The sequence below is a fragment of the Aptenodytes forsteri genome, unplaced genomic scaffold, assembly GCF_000699145.1.
Source record: "Aptenodytes forsteri isolate BGI_AS27 unplaced genomic scaffold, ASM69914v1 Scaffold92, whole genome shotgun sequence".
Lineage (NCBI taxonomy): Eukaryota > Metazoa > Chordata > Aves > Sphenisciformes > Spheniscidae > Aptenodytes > Aptenodytes forsteri.
In genome coordinates this window covers 2,098,209-2,120,383 of record NW_008794581.1, presented here as the reverse complement: position 1 = coordinate 2,120,383, position 22,175 = coordinate 2,098,209, and the positions used below count along the sequence as shown (strand labels likewise).

At 35.9% G+C, this 22,175-nt stretch overlaps 1 protein-coding gene across 1 annotated transcript in view; it reads left to right on the top strand.

Annotated features, from left to right (window-relative positions):
• Positions 1 to 22,175, top strand: part of CWC27 (CWC27 spliceosome associated protein homolog) — a 124,044-nt gene that overhangs the window by 100,198 nt on the left and 1,671 nt on the right. Inside the window, 2 exon segments of the mRNA XM_019470253.1 lie at positions 1,582 to 1,691; positions 4,524 to 4,627. Of these exon segments, the coding sequence (XP_019325798.1) occupies positions 1,582 to 1,691; positions 4,524 to 4,627 (214 nt within the window).

The window sequence follows — 22,175 nt, the reverse complement described above, 5'->3', positions numbered from 1 at the left end:
TGAAAAGTCCTTGACTAGTGTAAGCACTACTTAGCAACAACTGAAACATTGGTGTGTTATCAACATTGTTCTCATCCTAAATCCGAAACACAGCACTGTACCAGCTACTAGGAAGGAAATTAACTCTATCCCTGCCGAAACCAGGACGTGTACTTTGTTATTCTGGTCAATTCATCTGATATTATGCTGCATGAGATTTTATGGCAGATTTGATTTCATTCATTCAGCTGTTTAATCATCCCTAAATGTCTGTGTTTATGCATTTATCTTTTCTGGTCATTCTAGAAGATGGCTTTTTCTTTCTTTATCTTGCTGGTACCTGTAATCCTCTATTCTTCATTATATCCAACATGTCAACTGGAAAACAGGAAAAAACCCAGCTCTGAATGGTATTGTGTATGTTTGTTTTAAATACATACATGCAATGTATATATTAGGATAAAAAGGAAGTAAGAGATTTTATTTGTAGAAATAAATAAACAAATATTTTTATATGTAGATATGCCATTTGGAATTTATTTCATCTTATTATGGAATGCTATGTTAATAAACTTTATAGAAAACTTCAGGCGAGAGAGAAATTTAGTTTGGAAACAGAAATTATCTCTGTATAGCTGTCAGCAGTCACCTAAAAAAACCTGATACAGGCTTTGATATAGATTTACAGTTCATCAGGCTGTATTTCCTGAAATTTATTGAAACAATTTCCTCCATAAATATTTTCTGTTCATCATTTGCAATGGACATCTGGAGGTTTTATTCTTCTGTTCTTTATCAGGAATAACAATCCTGTAAATATGTGTAAATAAATGTCAAGTATACTAAATCAATATGTGAAATGTCTTAATGCTTAATGTCTTCTTCTTCAAGAAGAAGAAAATGTGAAAAGATGGTGTTGATCAATTTTCGACTTGAGTTTTTGTCCTGTTAAATAATTTGTCATGGCAGTGGATAGTCTGCAGAGAAGAAACTGTTAAAAAAAGACAAAGGAGAGTAGCTGTTGACTAGTCCAGATATTAGTTTGTTACTACACACATTTTTTTCCTGATTGACAAGATGGGCTCTGTTTAAAGTAAAAATGTTATGGGTTTATTCCCTATTGCAAGATCAAGGATTTGATTTGTGGCTACTTCATCCTACAAAACAGGAAAACTGTGAATTTGTCTATAGGCAATATTTGTCTACTCTGTAACAAATGGTCACAAAATATTCATACGCATAACAGTTTGGCTGCTCCAAGAAAGATCTTCAGAAATTAAGGTAAACTTGTTAAAGGAATTTCAACAGTTTTCATTTCTCATTTTAACATCAGAGTTTTTATTTCTGTTACCCTGCTTTCCCTGGCTCCATAGTAAAATAAAATTGAAACAAAAATTTTGGGGGTTCGTCTGCCCAGTACAGTGTTGTGTTTTTCATTTCAGCAAGTAGCAAATCATTCTACTTTCTGAGAAAGCAATACAACTGAAACATTTTATGGAAGTGTTTTGCTTGGTATTTCAGAAGTCACAAATGATCTCCAAAATGATACTAAATCATAAAACCAAATTTAATTTGTTTAATCAAGTATGTTTACTTATTCAGAGGAGGAACCTGCTCCAAACAGTGTTGTTGAAGAATACCTTCAGGAGAAGAGAAAATATGAAGACAAGCGGAAGCAGCAGCCAAAGAAAGGGGTTTCTCGCGAAGATCAGGTAATAGTTACACAACCTGGGGAAAAAAATTCCAGTAAAAGTTCTGAAAATGTTTCTTTCTATATTTGTGTAAAAATAAAAGTTTTAAAATCCATTATGTTTCATTTTCTATTAAAATAATCTTCTTATTTGTAAAAATAAATATGTACTCTTCAATCCCCTATTTTGATTACCCAGACAGACAGGTAAGTGAAGTTTCAATGTGTATTTGAAAGTGCTATCAGTTTAGTCAATAAAATCTTCCGAAGGGAAATGCTACCCACACAGAGGTATCCTTGATTACGTTTACAAGATTTTGCATTTCTGTACAGTGCTTTCCTTGGCTCTGCAGCTTGCCACAGGATAGTATTGGGACAGAAGTTTGCATACTTGGCATCTGTCCAAGCTGGGTTTTTTAACATTTTAACTTATGTTTTAAAGAGATTAAATTCATCCATACCTTTTGGTGTTGTGAAATGAACAGAAATAGTTTTTAACTGTGCTGTAGAAAGAGAATCCTTTTTAAATATAATGAAAATTATTTTTCAGAATGAGTTGGGATGTATGTAGACTTTAGTATACAAATACAAGCAAAGTAAAGTTTGACGTAAATATTTTTTTTTCTGAAATAGGAAAGTTTGAAACTTAAATATATGAAACTGCCTGTGAAGTGGAAAATACCATTAACTTAAAATCTGTGCAGTACATCAAATGCATTGGTTTATCAATTCAGCTACGAAGATGTTCATATTCAACTGTTGAAGAGATTGGAAACTTGAGGCTTAGTAACTTCAAAGCAGCGGTTGGCAAACCTTTATATATGCGGCAAGCTGATTTAGCTCTAAACTAAGAAGTTTATGGAAACTTTGTACGTTCAAAAGCCCATTAACTTTGAATCAAAGAGTACTAAAGCTCTGTTGGCAATGTGGATCAAGGGACTTGAAACCACTTCTAATGAATTTATATCAGCCCTGTGCTGGACATCATAGGAAAACAAGATGAGATGACAGGGATGTATATTTTAGTAGATCTTAATTTTTATTTATGTAACCCTGCTGGTAACAGGGTTAATAATTAATCAAATTCTTTGTAATCCATTTCACTTGTGGAGATCCTCTTCTATCCTTGCATCCCTCCTACCTGGTCCTACAGCACAATACCATTTTCCGTCCTCTGTAGAAGAGTTAAAGAAGAGGGGGAAAGGTATGTGTTTCCTTACAATACTAGATATTGGAAGTCCCAACCTTATAATTCTACAAGGGTCAATTTATAAAGTCATTTGATCCAAAGTATGGCATCTAATCACTCACTGCAAAAATGCCTGCTAAGATATTTCAAAATTATTTCTGTCATCAGGTCTATTCACAGGAATGCTGGCACTAGAGAAAATTAGACAAGACACAAGGAATGTGACTTTGGTTGGTCACAATTTCATGTAAAAAGTGTTAGTTTGTTTTCTTCTGATTGCCTAGGCAGAGATTTGCTGTCTCAGATGTTGCGAGATCAGGATGTGTTTGCAATAATACGGAAAGCTATAGAACTTGAATGATTTGCAGGCCCAGATATCTTTGAGATTTTCCTCTCTCCCATCTTAAACAGAAGATTAAACAGAAAATAAAGAAAATAAATGCAAAAAGCCCTCCAGAACCTGCCTTTGGCAGTGCTAAAAAATGTTTTTGAAAGAATTCAAAAGCCAGGAAACTCCTAAAGTTAAGATTGCTCCCAGAAAGAAACTTGATTCCAGTGAACACTTCTGGTATTTCCTATTTCTGTTTTCTATTCTTGTTTAGTTTTTATTCTTTTAAATTTGAAAAACTTGACTAAACAAAACTAAACAGCCATACAGGCGTGTTTTACAACATAGGTGGCCAACCTATCACCTACATATTAAATGTAGCCTGCCAGATAAATTCAGTCAAGCACTTATTCCCTGATGCTTTCCTTTCCAGGAACGTCTCAAATATCAGCAAGAAATAAGCTGTAGGCTGTGCAAATTATTCTTATGGTCTGCCCTTTTTTTGAAGAGCCCCCTCTCCCATCACAAGGCTCAGGCATGCAATTCTTGTATAATCAAAATTGCATTCCAGCTGATCAGAAACAAGACCTGCGGTATGATCTTCAGGTGTCACCTGAGATTTGGTGACGACTTCATTGTAGCTGAAAGACCGGGCAATGTCAGCTGGAGAATAAAATACCAAATATAAATCAGTATGAGCTTAATGTATGCAGCATAAGAACCTGTATCTGTAGAATTAGTTAAGGAGGTTCATTTTATTGGAGTCAAAAGCTTTGAATTTTTTTCAATGTCAGTACATAATTTAAAAGATCAGCAATGTAAAGTATATAAATATCAATCAAACTGGGTCTTCAAAGCTTGAATGATCTGTAATTTACACAACGGATTGCTTTACAAGAAGAAAATAGCAGGTTCAAACAGTAAAACTCATTGTCAGCAGTCAGTGTCGTTTAATCAGCTATTTTATTCTGTAAGTAGCCACAAGGTTTTGTTCCTTAAATACGCATTTTGGTTTCACTAGATGGCCAGACAAGTGCTCTCTCACACCTGCGGGGCGCCTTCCCTGCTTGCTCTTGCTGCCTCAATATTGCTTGCTTGCTTTTGCTTGTTCTCTTGATGAGCACTCTCAATGCATTCTCGCTCTCTCGCCCTGCCCCTCCCCACTGCCTCTTGCTCTCTCACTTGCCTCTCTACAGTTTTTTTTCCAAATTCATATGAAAGATCTCTCTTCCGTCGTATTGCACTATTTCTTAAAATAATAATAGTTTAAAGATGTTGTATACACCTGTTGTGTATAAATATATGTAACTTCTCTAAAACCATGTATTTAATTTCAGACACTGGCACTGTTGGACCGATTCAAATCAAAGTTAACCCAGGCAATTGAAGAAACTCCTGAAAATGAGGTATCTGAACCTGAAGTAGATAATGACGAAGGATGGTGAGTTTTTTGGATTTGGATTTCTGTGTTTACTGCTGGAAATCCTACTGCACTAACATATTCTCACTGTTAAGCGTAAATTTAAGGAGTAGCAGAAACACCAAGTGTGAAGACAGCTGCTGCAGCAAGAGTCAGCTAAAACGTACTGGTTTAGCACTCTGGAAAATAAGGCGGGAGAGTAGAAGACGTTTTGCTTTGTGTAGTTATAAGTCCTACTAAAACTCTGTGTTGGAGGTGGTAAGTATTTTAAAGACTGATGGATGAGATTAAGATAGACTGATAGACTCACCTGAAGTGTAGGGTGACCGCAAGGAAGTGGGGTAGGACTGGAATTGATAAAGCACTGCAGAACTTACGACCTCAACACCTCCCAGTCAAGGAAGTAACTTGTACCATGTTGTCTCATGTTCATCTCCCATCCGAAGAACCCACCTTAGGTAGGGATGGGGATAAAAATCAATATGATTGGAATTGTGATCCTGAAGTCCTAGACTGCAAGCTGCTAGATGATAATAAAAATATCTGCATAAAATGACTAAGAAAAAAGCAAAAAAAAACATAACAAAAATGTTTTGTAAGGACAGGTCATCCTTTTTTATAAGGCAAGCAATATAGCTGGTCTAATAAAATAGGTTGTCTCTGCCTACAACTTTTTCCTTAGTTGTATGCATAAGCCATCAAAGCTACAAGCAAAACTACCACTAAAATAGAAACCTTAACAAAGTTCTTGGCAAGTGTTTTAAGACAACCAATATTTCTGTATCTCAGATAACTTAAAATTATTAAGTGAAAATACATCAGGTGTACCCTTATGATCGTCCTAAAGGCTGCCTTCCTGGGAGAGGGAAACTAATAGGATACTACCTGCCCCAAAATCTCCAAACTAGCACCAGGAACTAGACCTGAAAAAAATTTAATTACAATAAGGAGAAAAACTAAAATGTACAAACATGTACATTAGACACCCTTTTTAAATAGAAAATAAATGATGTAACTAAATGTGATTAAAGCATCCTGCATCTGTTTTGAGAGGACTCCTACAAAACTGTAAGATAACCATGTTAACAAAGTTGTTTTTCTCAGATGAGAAGACAGTCAGCATTGGTAGGAAATGCAGACTGTCTAAATAACTTAGTTATTTTTACTGTCATTCTACAAATGAAAAAGTGAGAAAAGGCTGAAGTGAGAAAAGACACTATAAAAAAGACTGTGAGGGAAGATAATATATGGAAGGAAAAATGTTTTTTTACATCTTAATTCACTTTTTTTTCTTTCACATTTTGATAAATTCTTCAACTATCTGTAAGTTACACATCAAGTTACAGTAAGGTATGTTATAAAAATGTTTATTTTTTTATATAGTGAATCAGAATATCTTAAGACTATTTAAAGATACATTCCATAAAAATTTTTAAAAAATTAAAAAACCCGTAGGTCGTGAAAGGTAAGCTGAATTGCAAATTCTGAGGCCAATTGTGTTGATGAAACTGAAATTTTAGATCACTCTTAGATAACTTTTCCTTTCTTGTTTGTATCATATACATAATGAATCATTGCATGTATTTTAATTTAGTAAGATAAAGCTACACAGATTCTGCAACTTTACCTTCGCACCTTCTTGCTTTTCACTGAATTGAGCTAAGACCTTATAAGGGAAATTCTAGGATTTGCAGAAAACTTCAGACACGTGTACTGGCAGAAAGACTAACACTAGAAGTATAGCACTTAGCGTAGAATTCTTGCAGTTTATAAAACTATTTTTACATACGTAGTGTGTAATGAGTACATTTAATTTTTCAGTGTTTCTTTGTGGGCATTAGTGTAGCCTGCTTTCATCTTAACAGATATCTTGGCATTTTCATCACTGAAAATGCACATAAGTGTTACTAAGTAGGCTATTAAAAATCCTGTGATTCTTTCAAAACAATAGCATTTTATTGGTTATATTCTTTATTTCATTCCCCCCCCCCGAAGAACTGAGCATTTCTCATAGCTTTAGAATCTAACCACACACCCCCCTCGTTATTTATTTATTTATTTATTTATTTATTTATTTATTGTACGTAAGAAGAACGGAACATGGTATTTTAAAATATAAATTGAGGTTAGGTTTGCAAAGTGTAAGTTTTCTTTCTACTTTTAATGTTAATTCCATTATCTGGAAATACAGCCTTGCTTTCTTTGCTTATGTTCTTTGGCTATTTTAACAGATAAATCAAAACACACACATCTTGGCTTTGGATTATTGCTTTTGAAACAATAGAGAAAATAATTTCGTAAATCTTGCCCCTTTCAGGATAACTCTTATTACTATCTTGCCATTATTTTAAGTTTTCTCTTGTCACCATCTATTTGGTTGCTTCTTCAAATCATGTAGTCTTCCTTCATTATGTCTTTTCCTATCTCAGGCTCTTTGAGGGTGAGGGATAACATACAGCATGAATTTTGAGGTCCTTGGATTTCACTGCTATTTTGAGATCCTTCTGAGCTACCAATTTGCTTCTAAGTTCTCCAAGAATTATAAATAGACTATTTCAGTTGGAAGGGACCTACAACTATCATCTAGTCCAACTGCCTGATCAGTTCAGGACTGACCAAGCTAAAGCATGTTCTTAAGGGCGTTATCCAAATGCCTCTTAAACAGCCTTGGCCACTGACCACCTCTCTAGGAAGCCTGTTCCAGTGTTTGACCACCCTCTCGATAAAGAAATGCTTCCTCATGTCCAGTCTAAACCTCCCTTATGCAGCATTTCCATGAACCTGAAGGACTGGTCTTCATGTCTGATATTTTCTTGTCACAGTAATATAACCAGTCTTTTAACGACTTTTATAGAGTCCAATCGCTATCTTTCCTATTCCTTTCTGAGTAACTACTGACATATAATTGGTGATAATTCTTTTCTCTGTAAGTAATTCATACTGAATGAAGAAGAGTGTTGCAATTTCAGATTATGAAGTTGTATTTTTGCTCAGAAAATCATATTGCATTCAGAATTGCACTAAAACAAAGACTTATAATAATATGAAATAGTCTACATAATAGACTAATAATTAACATCATATTAATTTTGCAGCACGGTAAATGTACTTATTAACATTACAGACAGATGAGACAGTCTGTTTTCAAAGAATTTACTTTGAAGCTAAATAAATTGTAAAATGTACATGTTACACAAATTGGTTATAATCACATACAACATTAACAAAGCAATGAAGTCTTCTAAAAGCTATTAATGATTGTTAGAATCGCTTGGAAAGTTAAATTTCATATTTTGGGATAAGAGTTTATGTTTTCTGTGTCTTTGTTGTATTGGAATATTTGAGATAACTCTAATGACTTTACATTTTAAAATTATTTCTTAATTCCAATCTACTACTCAAAAGACAATAATTCTATTTGGTTTGATTTTTATTAAATACAATTAGTGTATGGCATATGCATATATGATATGCACAAATTACGTGATTCCTCCGCCGTTTTGTAGGTCATGGTTGCTGTTTTTATGGGAAGTGAAAGCCTGCCAGTATGCTTTGCTCTACTGTCAGGGTGTGGTATCTGAGGTAAAATGATTGCCTCTAAGACATTTTTATGTGTCCACACGAGTGGCCACACATTGAGGTATAATTTTCATTTTCTGTCAAGATAGAAACCATTACCAATTTGTTATGTTTTCTTTTATTTGGCAAACTTCTCTCTGCATATTTGGCTGAGCTGCTGTATTGGCATGGAGCATAGCAGACGTTTGGGCACTTTTCAGCAGCATTCTACTTTTTGTGCAAGAAAAAAAGAAGAAATATGACTCTATTGTAAACAGTGTGTATGGTGTTTGATAATTATTACCAGATTTTACTGTCTAAGAAGGCATCTGAGGAAGTGTTGTGAAGAGAGCTGAAGAGAAATGTGTAATACTAAGTTTTAACATGAAATACCAGAATCTTTGCTGAGGCATTCTGTTGCAAACTCTATTGCTATGTGAGAACAATTATATAGATCTGTCTGCAGCAATCAAAAACCAATTTCCCCTACAGAATTCAAAAGTATCAAAATAAACATGGTATTTTCTGCCAGAAAGGGTACTTGTAACAATAAAAATGTCTGCAAACAAGTAGACAGACACATTTTTACAGCATCTGGGTACCTCAGGAAGACATGCTTGATCCTAGTTCTTCCAGGCACAAGCATTTTTATCCCTATGCCTCCATATTGAGAACTATTGCTTATGCTTTTCTTTTAATGATTTGCCAGATGCCTTCAGTACTATTTAATCATTAGTTGTTCTTTATTTGCTTACAGTCCAAATAAGAAAGAGTCAGATGCATGACTTCATTCTTCTCTTTCACAAGGTTGTACAGAATGTAGCAGAGGTAGGTAGAGATGATCTGGCAGAAATGAGTCACTCATTCTGTGCTTAAAGTCTTACCCAAGAATACTTTTCCCCAAAATGTAGATGAGCTCCATCACAGTGGCAGTGAGGTATCATCTGCTTAAAGACTAATAGTATGAAAACCAAATACATCACAGCAGAAGACCCAGCTGGAATAATTCATCTACTTGATACTTCCCATCTGGATTACTGGATAGGCCTGAATTTGAAAGTGAAAACACTGCACAGGCTACACTTCATACAGAACACTGCTGCTCCTCATCTTCTTTAGGACTTGGACTGCTGTGTGCGTATAGTTGCATGCATGTGACACCCAGTCAGGTTGTAGTGCCACTTCAGGGCTCTGATTATAGTATCAAATAGTTACAGCTATAGTAAAATGCAAATTTCAGTCCAGAAAGTGTTATGGCAACTGCAGATAATGAAACTGATGATGCAGATCCTGTGAACACAACATAAGATATTTTCCGTAGAGAGAATCCAGCTATGGGACAAAAAAATTCAGAGGCCATCAAATATATTCAAAGATTGATTACTTTAGTTAATCTGTGCAAAATATTCCTCTTCAAATAGGATAAGAGTGATACTTACTACTCTGAAACACCCTCCCATCAAGTAACTCTGGGAGTTCTGAGTGGTTCATCTCTCTTTCAAAGCATGAAATCCAAGACTAGATACAACACTCAGCTAAGTCTTTGTCAGTGTTGAGTAGAACGATTACTTTATTTGTCATTGTTTCTTTCATGCTTCATTTTCAGTCCCTTCTAAGCCACAAATCTTTTCCTACTGAATGGTTGCCTAACCTAGCTCTGTCCTGTACCCATGCTGTTGATTGCTCTTACTGAAATTCAGCCATTGCACTGTCTGAATTATATCCTATTTTTCATACTACTACTGCTGTTTGCCAAAATCACATAAATTCTAAATACTCCAGTAAACTTTCAAAACACTTCTTCACAAAACTTCATATTATACATACGTTCTGTAATTATATTCTTTTCCAGTAAAGTCATAAGTGGAAGTGAACTAACCAACCCTACCACATTAACCTTTTAACTTTGACATTAAACTATGGCTATCTACTCCTAAAAGTAGGGCTCTCCAACTCTATTTTTACCAGCCTTTCATCCTTACGAAACGTAAGAAATATATATCTACACTTTTCCAGATGGAATACTGGTCTTTGTGGAAGGAACAGATTCTCTGCTATGAAAATCCACCTGTCATATCCTTAACCAAAATTCTGGACTATCTTCCGCTCTTCTCTCTCTCTGATCTTTGAACATAAGCAGAGGCTTCCTGAAACTGCTAGATTTATTGACATACTGAAGTATTTCTATTCCTATGAGAAATTTTACAATCCTGACAATTTTTGAGCTGAGGGAATTTTCTGCAGAAAAGAACCCACTGTTTTCCTTCTTTAAAGCTCACCTGGTTGCCAAGACAATTTACCATATTTCTACGAAGGGTCCCCATTGTTTGTGCATTCTCACTGATAAAATGCACAGGAAGTTTTATGAACCAACTCTGGTACCATTCTTGAATTTAAAGCTTAATTGTCATGATCAAGTAAGCCAAAATTCAAAAGGAGCAGCACTCCATACCGCTGAAAAAACAAATACATTGCACACTAAACCAATCAAGTTTACAGTACCTTATAAAACCTGGAAGACACATAGGCTAGCAAATCATGGTGATTTTTTTTTGTGGGTTGATTGAAAAGATATGCCCATCCATTCAATTCTAAACAAACTAAGTTCCTAGTTGAAGTACGTAATAGCTAATAGGCAGCAGATACTAGAAGAGCACCAGAAGGTATTGGTATATGAACATTGCATTGAGGCAATATTCTGTTCTTGCTTGAAAACTGTTTCCACGGTGGTAATCTGAGTCCTGATAAGTATGGCTTTACATTATTGTTACTTCTTCAGTTTGGATTTGATGGAAGATGCCCGATACATCCTGCTGGACCTTCAATATTCAGTGTAGAAACTGGAATATTAACATGTGAAAGTTGTTCCTTACCAGATGAACATGATTATGTGAAGTGCATTTAAACTATTGTTGCCACTAGGGAAGTAGCCAAAGTTTGTATCATCCTCAGTAGAGGGGTTTGGTCTGTTATTGATCCCATCAGTTCACAAGTCAGGGCTGCAAGTAGACCTCCAGTTCATTTTAGCGTTTGTGTTACAGTGGAGCCCAGTAATTTTTCCTTCATTCTGTACCCGGCTAGAAGTTTAGGATTTCTTCTTCTGGATTCAGATGTCATCACTGGCCTCTATCAGCTCTCAGTAATGTACTCTACAGCCATTTAGAATTTGACTGTGACTGCCAGCATGCTACATAGCTCATTTAATTAATAGCATGTGATGCAGTGCTTCATAACTTGAACTACTGCAGCGTTTCCTGGGTGAAATGTAAGGTGTTGGATGTGAACTACAAAGCATCTTAATCTTTAGAAGAGATCAACTTTTTCCTTCCCCATGGAATGCTGTCATAGCTGTAACTAAGTGACAAATGTAAATGATACAGTCACTTAAGTATTTTTGAGAGGATGTCTAGACTCTGAAACTTACTCTTTCTTTTGATATGAAATAACAAATCCATTCAGCTTTCAGATATACTGTGGGACAAGAAAGAGCGAGTAAAATGGGAATTTGGGATGAGGTGGTGGTTTTTCACATGGTTTTTCAGTTTAAAATTCTTGTGGTTAGTTACCTTTGTTGAGTCTGAGCTATTCTAAATGTTGGTTAATTTGAGGGATAGGAAAAATAGGCATTTTTTTAAATCAAAGTGAATAAGTCAATGCCTGAAAATACCTTTCAACTTCCAGTCAAAGTTTGTTGTGAAAATTATGTGAGAGTAAACTTCTTCCATCTCAAACAAAGTGGCATTTCAGATCTTGCTTAATAGATTGTTTCATGTGCATGTTGTGTAATTACTAATGTTGGTGTGACTATTGTCATCTTAGTTGTTATCTCATTTAAGGTAGCAAGGATTAAAAACAATTCAAGTGGGAATTTAATGGCACTGTTCACTTAAATAGACTGTTTAAAATCTTGTGGCTCTTAGGCTTTTAAAGGTACCTTCTTGGTGACAAAATATTATTTTGATTTGCACAGTGATGCTTTGCATAGATCTGATCACCTGATTATAGCAAAAAATAAAGGGAATGGGTCAGGTTTTATTATTTATTGCTACTGTGGACAAAACCCTCACTGAACTTCAGTGCTAACCATTTAAAGCGCAGCCTGGTTTATATATGTCAAATACTGTAATCTGTTCCCAGTTCTGAATTTTGCAAAATTACCACTGAGGCCAGTTAAATATTTTGATAACATTGGGTGCTAATGCTAAGCCCTTTCTGCCAGGATATTCATTGCAATTTGATTGTATAATTTTTTACCCAGTTTGTAGAGACAGTTGTATTTTACTCCAGAACAAACAAAAAATAAATCTGTATATTCAATGAAGGTATTCTCTATCCAGCATCAATAGTTATGTCCTTTATCTTCTTTAAAAAATGTTTTGTTGATAATAAAAGGAAAGCTTCTCTTGGAATATTTAGCATTGGTTTCAGTGAGAAATTTGGTGCAATTATGAGTGGGAACACACAGTATTTCTTTTTTTTTATTGTATTTTCCCAGTAAAAGGCTTTGTGGCTGAGAGAGAGAGATTTGGGTCTAAAAAACACTATCAAGGCACCACCTTTCCAATGTGTGTTGTAGAGAGTAGGCTAGAATTGGTTTGGGTTTTTGGAATATTTAGCATTGGTTTCAGTGAGAAATTTGGTGCAATTATGAGTGGGAACACACAGTATTTCTTTTTTTTTATTGTATTTTCCCAGTAAAAGGCTTTGTGGCTGAGAGAGAGAGATTTGGGTCTAAAAAACACTATCAAGGCACCACCTTTCCAATGTGTGTTGTAGAGAGTAGGCTAGAATTGGTTTGGGTTTGGGTTTTTTTTTTTAAATTGAAATAACAATTTCAGAATCAGGTAAATGTTGAAGTTAGCCAGACTGTTTTTATATTGCAAGATTTAATTTATATTAAGAACTAAATCACAATGCACACTGTTAGTATCTACTCCATATAAATTTGATAAGGTCTTCCACATTTTATTTCCAGGATTTCCTATTTAATACAGCATCTAGTATTAAACTTTGCATAGTGAAATTCTTCTGGATAAACACCTAAAAATATTGGTTATATTTCTTTCATAAACCTACCTTTATACACATTTTCTAAAATGCAGTCTCTTTTCTTTGCTGTAATACCTCAGACTGAGGATTATGAAATATGGCTTCCTCAAGATTAGCACCAGCCTCTGCAGATTCAGTTGCAGAAGCTTAACTGTGACAAACACAGTAAGCTCCTGAAAACTAAGCAGCAGTCTTTTTCACATGCCGATGCTAGTTTGGGGAACGAAAGAAAAAGTGCTGCTGTAATTTATGCCAGTGAGGCACAAAGATGGATTAAAGCCATGTTTGCTCCCCTCCTCCCATCCAGACTTGAGCCAACGTTCCTCCACTAGTCTGGAAAAACTGGCTCTATACTAGGTCTCTCCTCTAAGGCCATTGATTTACTCAACTATGTTTTTAAAAAGTTGACAAAATACTTACTTGATTGTTACAAAGGATAAATGAATGCCAGAGGTCTGTATTAGAAACACATTGGAAAGAGGGGTTTCTTTTCTGTTTGGCAAAAAAATGTTTGTTTGGGTTTTAGTATTGCCACTAACATTTAAAGGAAGACAGGGAAAAAAAAAAACCTTCTGCTGTAAATCTTTTTTTTCCCTCTAATTTTCTCTCCACCTTCACCCCTCTACTGCTAGAATGTGGTCAAAACTTGATAAGTAAATGCTAGCTCCTAGCCCACATAATTTTGTATTAACAAATTGTTCTGCTGAAGTTGTATATTTATTGCTTGTAGCTGTTTGGCATGCCTGAGAAACTTAGAGCATTTGGGGTGGGTTTTTTGTTTGTTTATTTTTTGTTAATTCCTGCATGTCTAAGTTTATTTGGACTAGGCATCTGGGCCTGGAATCAACTACTGTTTGACTTAAATTCAGAGATGATCCATGCTTTACTCAAGGGATATCTAGTATTACATTTACTGTCTGGAAATCTCACATTTTATTTATTGCCAGCAAACCTAGTAAAGAATGAAGAAATAATCTTCTAAATCTTTAATAGCCTAGCTTAAGCTTCCTGCATATTTACACACCTTTTCAGGCACCCCAGCTTCATCTCGTTTGATGACTTGTTTAAACAGTAAGGATTTGGACATACTCAGAATGGGAAGAGGGAGGGACAAAAGAGAAGGGGGGGTGTCCAGAGAATGTTGAATGTTATGAAAACCTGAGTATTTTTGTGCTAGAAATGCTCTCCTCTCCTTCCCCCTCACTCCAGCTCTGTGCTCTGGAGGATACAATACTGCCTGACTGTTTGTGTTAACTTGGGGAGGCAATTTGCTGACTTTTAGAGTATCAGATACTGTACAAGCTATTGCCAGAGACAGGATGCTAGACTGGATGGATCATTGGTCTGTTCCGGTATGGCGGTTCCCATGTCCTTATAGTAAATGCTGTGTAAAGTTTTTCTGCACTGGTACACTGTCTGGAACAACATCTGGAATTTGCATTATAGTCTTCTATACCAATCTACTCTACCAGGAGCAGTTGTCTATTTAAAGCGCCCAGCTTCTTTCATCAAACTACTTAACATTTTTGTGAAGAGGACAAGGATATAGTGTAAATATACTATATATGAGTTTTTGCCAAACAGATGCAATATAAAAATAGGATAACTGAATTTTTTATAGAAAAATATTTATTGCTTAAATCATAAGTCATCATGGTTTTACATATTTCTAATTCTGATACTATGAGAACTGATCACATTTTCCCCCAGTGCTTTGATTATCTTTTGAATTGGATGAGCTTTTTCATAGTTAAGCTGATTTTCCCTTTCTCTTAGAATGTTACTTACAACTAAATCTTCTTCCAAGAGAAAAAAAAAATGCTTAGTACTATCCTGAACAATGGGAGGATACTCTATTACATTAGTCTTCACCAAGAATAGTTTATTTTGTTGTTAGCTTTGCAAAAACTGAAGTATCTTTTGGGGGTTTTTAACCTGGATATCCCATACTTAGTGAAACTATTAATTTCGTATTTTTTTTGCAGTGAATATTTTGGGGTAAAACTGAGCATATAGCATTCAGATAGAATATCTCAAAGTATTATGATGTTAGAAATATCTGCAAAATTTCTGTTCTGATCATTTTATGCATATTTCATTAAAGTATTATGTTAGAAATATCTGCAAAATTTCTGTTCTGATCATTTTATGCTGTAGGCCTACACCAGGAGAAAATACAAACAATTCTTTCTTTGGCCTATGGAGGACCCAAAACTTGCTGGCTATTCTGAAGAGGTTGAACCAATTTCTTCATCCTCCAGTACTTGCAAAACAATTTCAAAGGGCTAGTCAAAGTTAACAGAAGTGTACAGTCTGACTTTGTATAATATTTTTTAAAGCATATTTTTATCAGTTTTGCTTTCTTAGAATTGGGGAGATTTTTGCTCTGTGCAAGAGCAGCAATAATAGGTTACCGCCATTGTTAACATCCGAATGCTGAAATATTGTAGGCTAATAGTACTCCGTTCATCCGAAAGCTAGAAAATACCAATTTTGGGTCTTGCAGATATGAAATTAACCTCAGGAGAGTGCTTGGGGTGGGGGTATTTATTGCAATAGTGAAATCTTAAATTTCAGTCTAAAATCTATGCTCTGTACCATGTTCACTAATATGGATTGAAACAGTATTATTTTGATGTAGAATTAAATACTTAACCTGTGAAGTTGAGTGCAATATGGCAAATATCTGTATTTATAGCAATTTTCTCAATACTCTTCTAAGAATTTTTTTGTATTAGAAACTTCTATGGAATAACTAATGATTTTAATTTGGCTAGACCTGAATAGCAAATCTTATTTCTCTTTTTAAATAGCAAGTCAATAAATTTGAAAAATATAAGGTTTTATGAAAGCACAAAAAATTGGAGGGACAAGCGGTCTGATCATTAGGAAAGGAGATGGGGAAAGAGGAACAAAGGAATGTGGAATGGTGGAAACAAGCCGTGAAACAAGACAGAGTGAAATCTCCTAGTGATAACAATCACAGCAGAAACCAATGACCACAGTTTATTACTAGGAGACATTATAAACTTCGTTGAAGTGAAATCAAACCCAGTTTAGCAAAATTAGGCTCAAACAGGAACAGTGTGTGATGCAGTGAAAGGTTTAAATACCAAGTGCTACAGAACAGTATGGGCTTTCACAGGTAATTTAGCACAGCTCCGATACTATGAGGTAATGAGACAAAACATACTCAAGGAAGCTTGTTTCCTGCACACATCTTTTTTGTGATACCAGTGGCTGTGTGAAACAGTGTGAATTAAAGAGGTGAATCCAGGTTTGAGACTGGGTCTATAGCAGTACTTATGCTATCAACCCTCATTGCTGTAAGAATCAGAACCTACTTCAAATGCTTGGCAAAAAAATTTTTCTTTTCGTGATTTAAACTAAAGGGGGGTAGATTTAGACTAGATATAAGGAAGAAATTTTTTATGCTGAGGGTGGTGAAGCACTGGCAGAGGTTGCCCAGAGAGGTGGTGGATGCCCCATCCCTGGAAACATTTGAGGTCAGGCTGGACGGGGCTCTGAGCAACCTGATCTAGTTGAAGATGTCCCTGCCCACGGCAGGGGGGTTGGACTAGATGAACTTTAGAGGTCCCTTCCAACCCAAACTATTCTATGATCTGTAAGAGAGAAACTTGGATTACAGGACTCCTTTGCGTGAAAAAAGGGATGATGGGTTATCTCTTACACGAAAAGATAAACAAAGCTGGATGGTGAGATAGGGCAGACAGAAACCAGGGAACTTGCCTGCAAGAGTTGTGTTGCACAAAGCACTTAGTGATGGTTGCAGGTTTCATTAGAGACATAAACATGTTTCCTCTCTCCTGCTGCATTGTGTTTACAAAATTACTTGTATAGCTGTTGGACATTCTTATGCAAGGAATGGTGACAGCAGCCTGAGCCAAAAGGCTTGTTTTGGTTGTAGCATCTCAATTCTGAAAAAAAGTGGAAACAAGATTACATGTTATTAATGTATTTCCTCCTTCAAAATACCCATTGTTTCATGGTTTTGACATTCTTTTTGTCTTGTTCATACTCTTGTTCTCTTGCCTTGATTCAAAATTTTTGCTTGTTTTCAATTGTCATCTGACATTTTTCTTAATTTTATTTACATTTTGGTCAGTCTCTTTTTCTCTGTTTTTGTTTCTTATGCCTATCCTTTTTTTAGTCTTTACCTTCCTCAATTTATTTTTCTTTTTGGTCTCTCAACTGTCTCTCAGTGTTTCTCAACTGTCTCTCCTCTTCCTGTGCCACCCGCTACTCTGCTGGAAGTGAAAAGAGTGCCAGTGAGTTCATTCTTCCAGAACAGCCAAAATTTTTTTTCCTTGGGAGAGAGATCTCAGTTGCTTTGATCTGTGGATTCACTCATCTGTTTCCTCATCTGTTCACATGAGCTACGTTTCTATCCACTGCCTGCGTATCATGAGGGTGATGGGAGGAAAGTGTTACAATGTTTCCTACGTTAATGCTTATAGCTTAACAAACACATTTACAATATTTGAGAGAAAATGTTAGTGGCAAATAGAATATAATTTAAGGAAAGCAGTAGTGCTTGAGTACCTCTCATTATTTTTCTTTTCAATATATGGTGCATTGGTGATAATTGAGAAAAGTAGGTAGCACGTGACTTGGAAGCAATGTTAAACTCAGAAATGAATGGTAGTAGTTACGGTCCATATTGGTCTCTCTTTCTTTTTTTAGACAGCCTGTACAACGCAAGAAGCAGCACTGAATTTCTTGACATACATGCTTACTCCTGCTTTGTTCATTTTAAGCATCCTGATGGAGAGAACCAATAATTTTCATAAAATGTAGCAATAATTTGCAAAATTCATTATTATAAATTTTATAGCAGTGTGATTAGTTGCTTAATTCATTTAATCTGCATTTAGAAGCGGTATGTAATTTTTGCTGATGTTCTGAGCACCAGTTTAGATGTACTGTCTGTAAGTAGTGCATTTTTAGTAACATACTGTTCTGCAGCTCGAAAGTGAAAAGCTGTGTGTTACTTTTTCTTGGTGCCTATTGATTGCAGAAACAAAGGATATATCACCAGCTGCCACGTTTTATGCAGGCACCTCCAAATGAATCCTGGCTAAAACTGCTTAAGAAGTTACTGCCTCTCTGCCAAAAGCTACTACCCTCAAAACAGAGTCGGCAGAACATAACTTTTGTCCACACCTGTTGATGATTTACTGCAAAGCTCAGCTGTTTAAAATGCTGACATAGGTGAGTGCAAGATAATGTCCCAGGCTCTCCACTGAAGTGACGGAGGCACCAGAGGGCATGCTGTGTAGAGTCACGGGTGCAAGGAAGGTTGAATGGCCAGCAGGTGAGCTGGTAACAGCCAACAGCTGTGTCAGTTTGATAAGCAAGTGTGGAATTAAGCAATGCAGCTTTGCACTTTCATTTACTTAGTATAAAAGTCACTGATGCATGCAGCGCATTTGTACCTGGAGATCTGAGCTTCATCACTAGTGCAAAAGCATAGTGCTTCCTTGCTCTTGCTGAGATTCAAAATGATTCAGTTCACTGACTGCCACTTCGGTTTCTCCCAAAGAGCGGTTCTGGAAAGGCCAGAGCTGTTGTAATACCAGACTTCTGTATATGCTACACTTAACATGACTGCCACCTGTCAGCAGCTGGCATATGGTTCAGATCCAGTGTCTGGGTCACACATCTCAAAATCAGAGGGATTACGGCATATCATATCTTTTCTTACAAGTACCATCTCTCTAGAGTAGTTCAAAAGAACATGATCTGTCTCCTGAATAAACTTGGTTGAGTCTGCCTGGAGAGCACTGTGTAGGTGGGGTTCGTTCATTGGTGCACGGTTGGCAAATATGGTGTTGCCTATGCTAGACTATTGGACACAGCTTAATTGTACTGCAATAGTTCTTGAATGCTTTCTGGTGTGCTGAAGTTTCTTCTTTAGCTTCAGTTGCAGCCAACATTCTCCCACTTGTTATCTCTTAGAAAGTACTCAAACTGATCACCAAGGTAATGTATTAGTTACCACAGCTTAAGGACATATAGGAGCTCCTCTGCTAGTAACTGTGAAGAAGCAGTCTTGTTTGCTGAATGTTGCAAAAATCGTTATCTGAGAATATCAGTAGGCCAGGAGAATATCCACGTACCTTTGAAATCCTTTGCTGTCTCTGACACAGTCTTAAATTAATTCAGGTACTTCAGTCTAATGTTTCAAGACATTTCGGTTTTGGAATACAGAAGAGAGCCAAGTACTGAATGTCCTTTAGTGACACTGAAGGAAAGAAGTGCAGAACAGCTGCTCCCCCATTACATGGGATAGGACAATAGTTAAACTGTAGGGTGCTGTCATCTGGCTGGCGTAAAAATCAGCCCTTTCCAGCAATAAATCCATGCTAAGATAGCTGGTTCTGATTTGCATCACTATCTTGATAGAAGAGATTAAGAAAATAATTTTGTGGTTACTTCTTCTAAACAAAGTCAACAATTTGTACACCTAGATTCTTTAAACCCAGAATCATCAGTTTTAGCAAGCTATTTTGTTAAAACTAGTTTTGAGCAAAAAAAACTAAGTGGCAAAACTTTTTTTCTGTTGAGTTTTGCATAGGAGAGCTGAGAAACTTTCATCCTTTAAATTTGGAAGAAAATGTATGTTTTAAAGTTGTATGTCTCACTTGTTTAAAATGAACTGTCAGCTAGCAGTGATAAGCACAAGTTAGTAGATCCCAAAGACCAGAGATGAAGAGATGAAGTTAGAGCTTTCAGCACAGTGACTGCAGAAGCATGACTGGGCAGCCAGCTCCCCGCTGAACCCAGGAGCAGGCAGAAGGGAAGAGAGATATAAACCGAACAAGGAAAAGTCTCATGCAGCCTGTGTTTGTGGAATTGCAGCCCTAACTCCACACTTGGAAAACTGTTCAAGTACAAACTTTTGTTGGAGGAGCTTGAGTAAGATTACTGTAAATTCAAATAATTCATATGGAAATAATTATTAAATACTTCCTATGTTCCTTAAAAAAGAAAACTATTTGAATTGTTTTTAGAAAATAGTAGTAAGTGTGATTTACCATTTACATAGATACAAAACAGGTCTACCTGTGTGACTTGCAAAAACTAAGCTTAAGTTTACATCAGGAAAATATTTTTTAAAATCTCCACCGCAGTCTGTGTTTATTTTGCTTTACCTATGAGATGCTGCATCTGAAATTGATTCTGGGAATATCAAAAAGTTTCTTAATATTGGCTTATTTTTAATCACAGCTGGGAACACCTCAGTGGAAAGTTATGAATAGGAGTCAGAGACTATGACTTCTTTCAGCTCTTGGAGAGAAGTAAACATTGCTTAGTCTGAGTCTACTGCATCTAATTTGCAAACTACCTGGGACGCAGTATGGCCTGACCCAAGAATTGGAGATGTATTTATTTTTAATTCCTATTAGTTGTATCCTGCAAGTGTGATGAGGCATTCTTTGAAAACCCAAGTTGATGAAATGGCTAAGTGTGACTACACTTCTACATACACTGATGTAACACACTCTAAAACCACTCTCCAAGGGATGACTCCATCTCTTTAGGCCTATATTTTAATTCAGACTAGGATAGTGTGATCTGGTATGTGTTCTTAAAAAAATATTCAAATGCTCATCTTTAATAAGTTGAGAAGAATATGACAAATGCAGAAAGCATGTTAACTAAAATAAATTACTTCAGTCCCTCCACTGTGAGACAATGTTTTTATAATTAAACTACAAATACGCAATCATGAGTCATTCTGATGGTACATTATGTTATTCTGAATTGTAGATATGACTAAAAAAAAATAAGTTTTGGTGTTACTAGTGTGTACAGGGTTATAAACTACTGAAGTTTTATACACTGGAAACAACTCTTAAGTATTTCCATAGGACAGGGTAATATGCAGGCATGCTGACAATGATGTATAATAAGAGATTTTTGAAACCCACATGTCAAGAATCAATTGTGATGAAAAGTCTCAATTTTTGTTGTTAAGATTTTTCTAAAGCATTCAAACAGATCCCATATAGTCTATAGCTTTGAATTTTGTCTGGTTTCTTTAATAGTACTATATTGTAATCTACAGTAACTGAGCTGGTTCTCCCTCCCTCCCTTTCTTTATGTATGGAGATTTGCACTAGAGCTCTTTGAAAAACCTGTTTAATTCAGGACCTTTTACATGTTGCAAGAGACTGATAAAGCAGTATTTCATTGGCCACTACACTTTCATTCTGATACCAACTTGTTTTTCTTGGATTTTCTGTCACAAAGACTGTAGACAAAGACATCTAATGCTATAAAGATTGAAATGCTTAGATTCAGTTCTGTATAGTTATTATTTTAAGTTGTCCGATCAAAGACATTTTTGCAATTGATTAATACAGAATCCAAACATAAGTGGGATTTTTGCCTAGGCATGTTTGTTTGCACTGAAAAATCTTTTAATTCTGTTTTGGGGTTTTTTTTTAATTGAACATATGAACTTTATACTTGTTCTCCTGGTTCATAAGTAGCAGCTTTACTATGACTGTATATTCAAAAGATCTATAGGTTTACAATCGATCAACTTGGAAACGTCTTTGGTTTGGTTTTCTTCTTTTCCTCCCACCTCTCTTTTTCTTCGAGTAAATAATTTATCTTTTTGTTTAAGATTTTGTTTGTCCAAGCTAGAACTCATAGTTTTCTGACAGCTTCTGTATTAATTCTCACCTCAGTGACACCTGCTAATAAGGCTATAGTTGATAAGCTCCAGGCTTTCCTGCCACTGACTACAGCTAACAAACTACTTTTCACTCCAGGTTATCATGGAATCATAGATTGTTTGGGTTGGAAAGGACCTCTAAAGGTCATCTAGTCCAATCCCCCTGCCGTGAGCAGGGACATCTTCAACTACGTCAGGTTGCTCAGAGCCCCGTCCAACCTGACCTTGAATGTTTCCAGGGATGGGGCATCCACC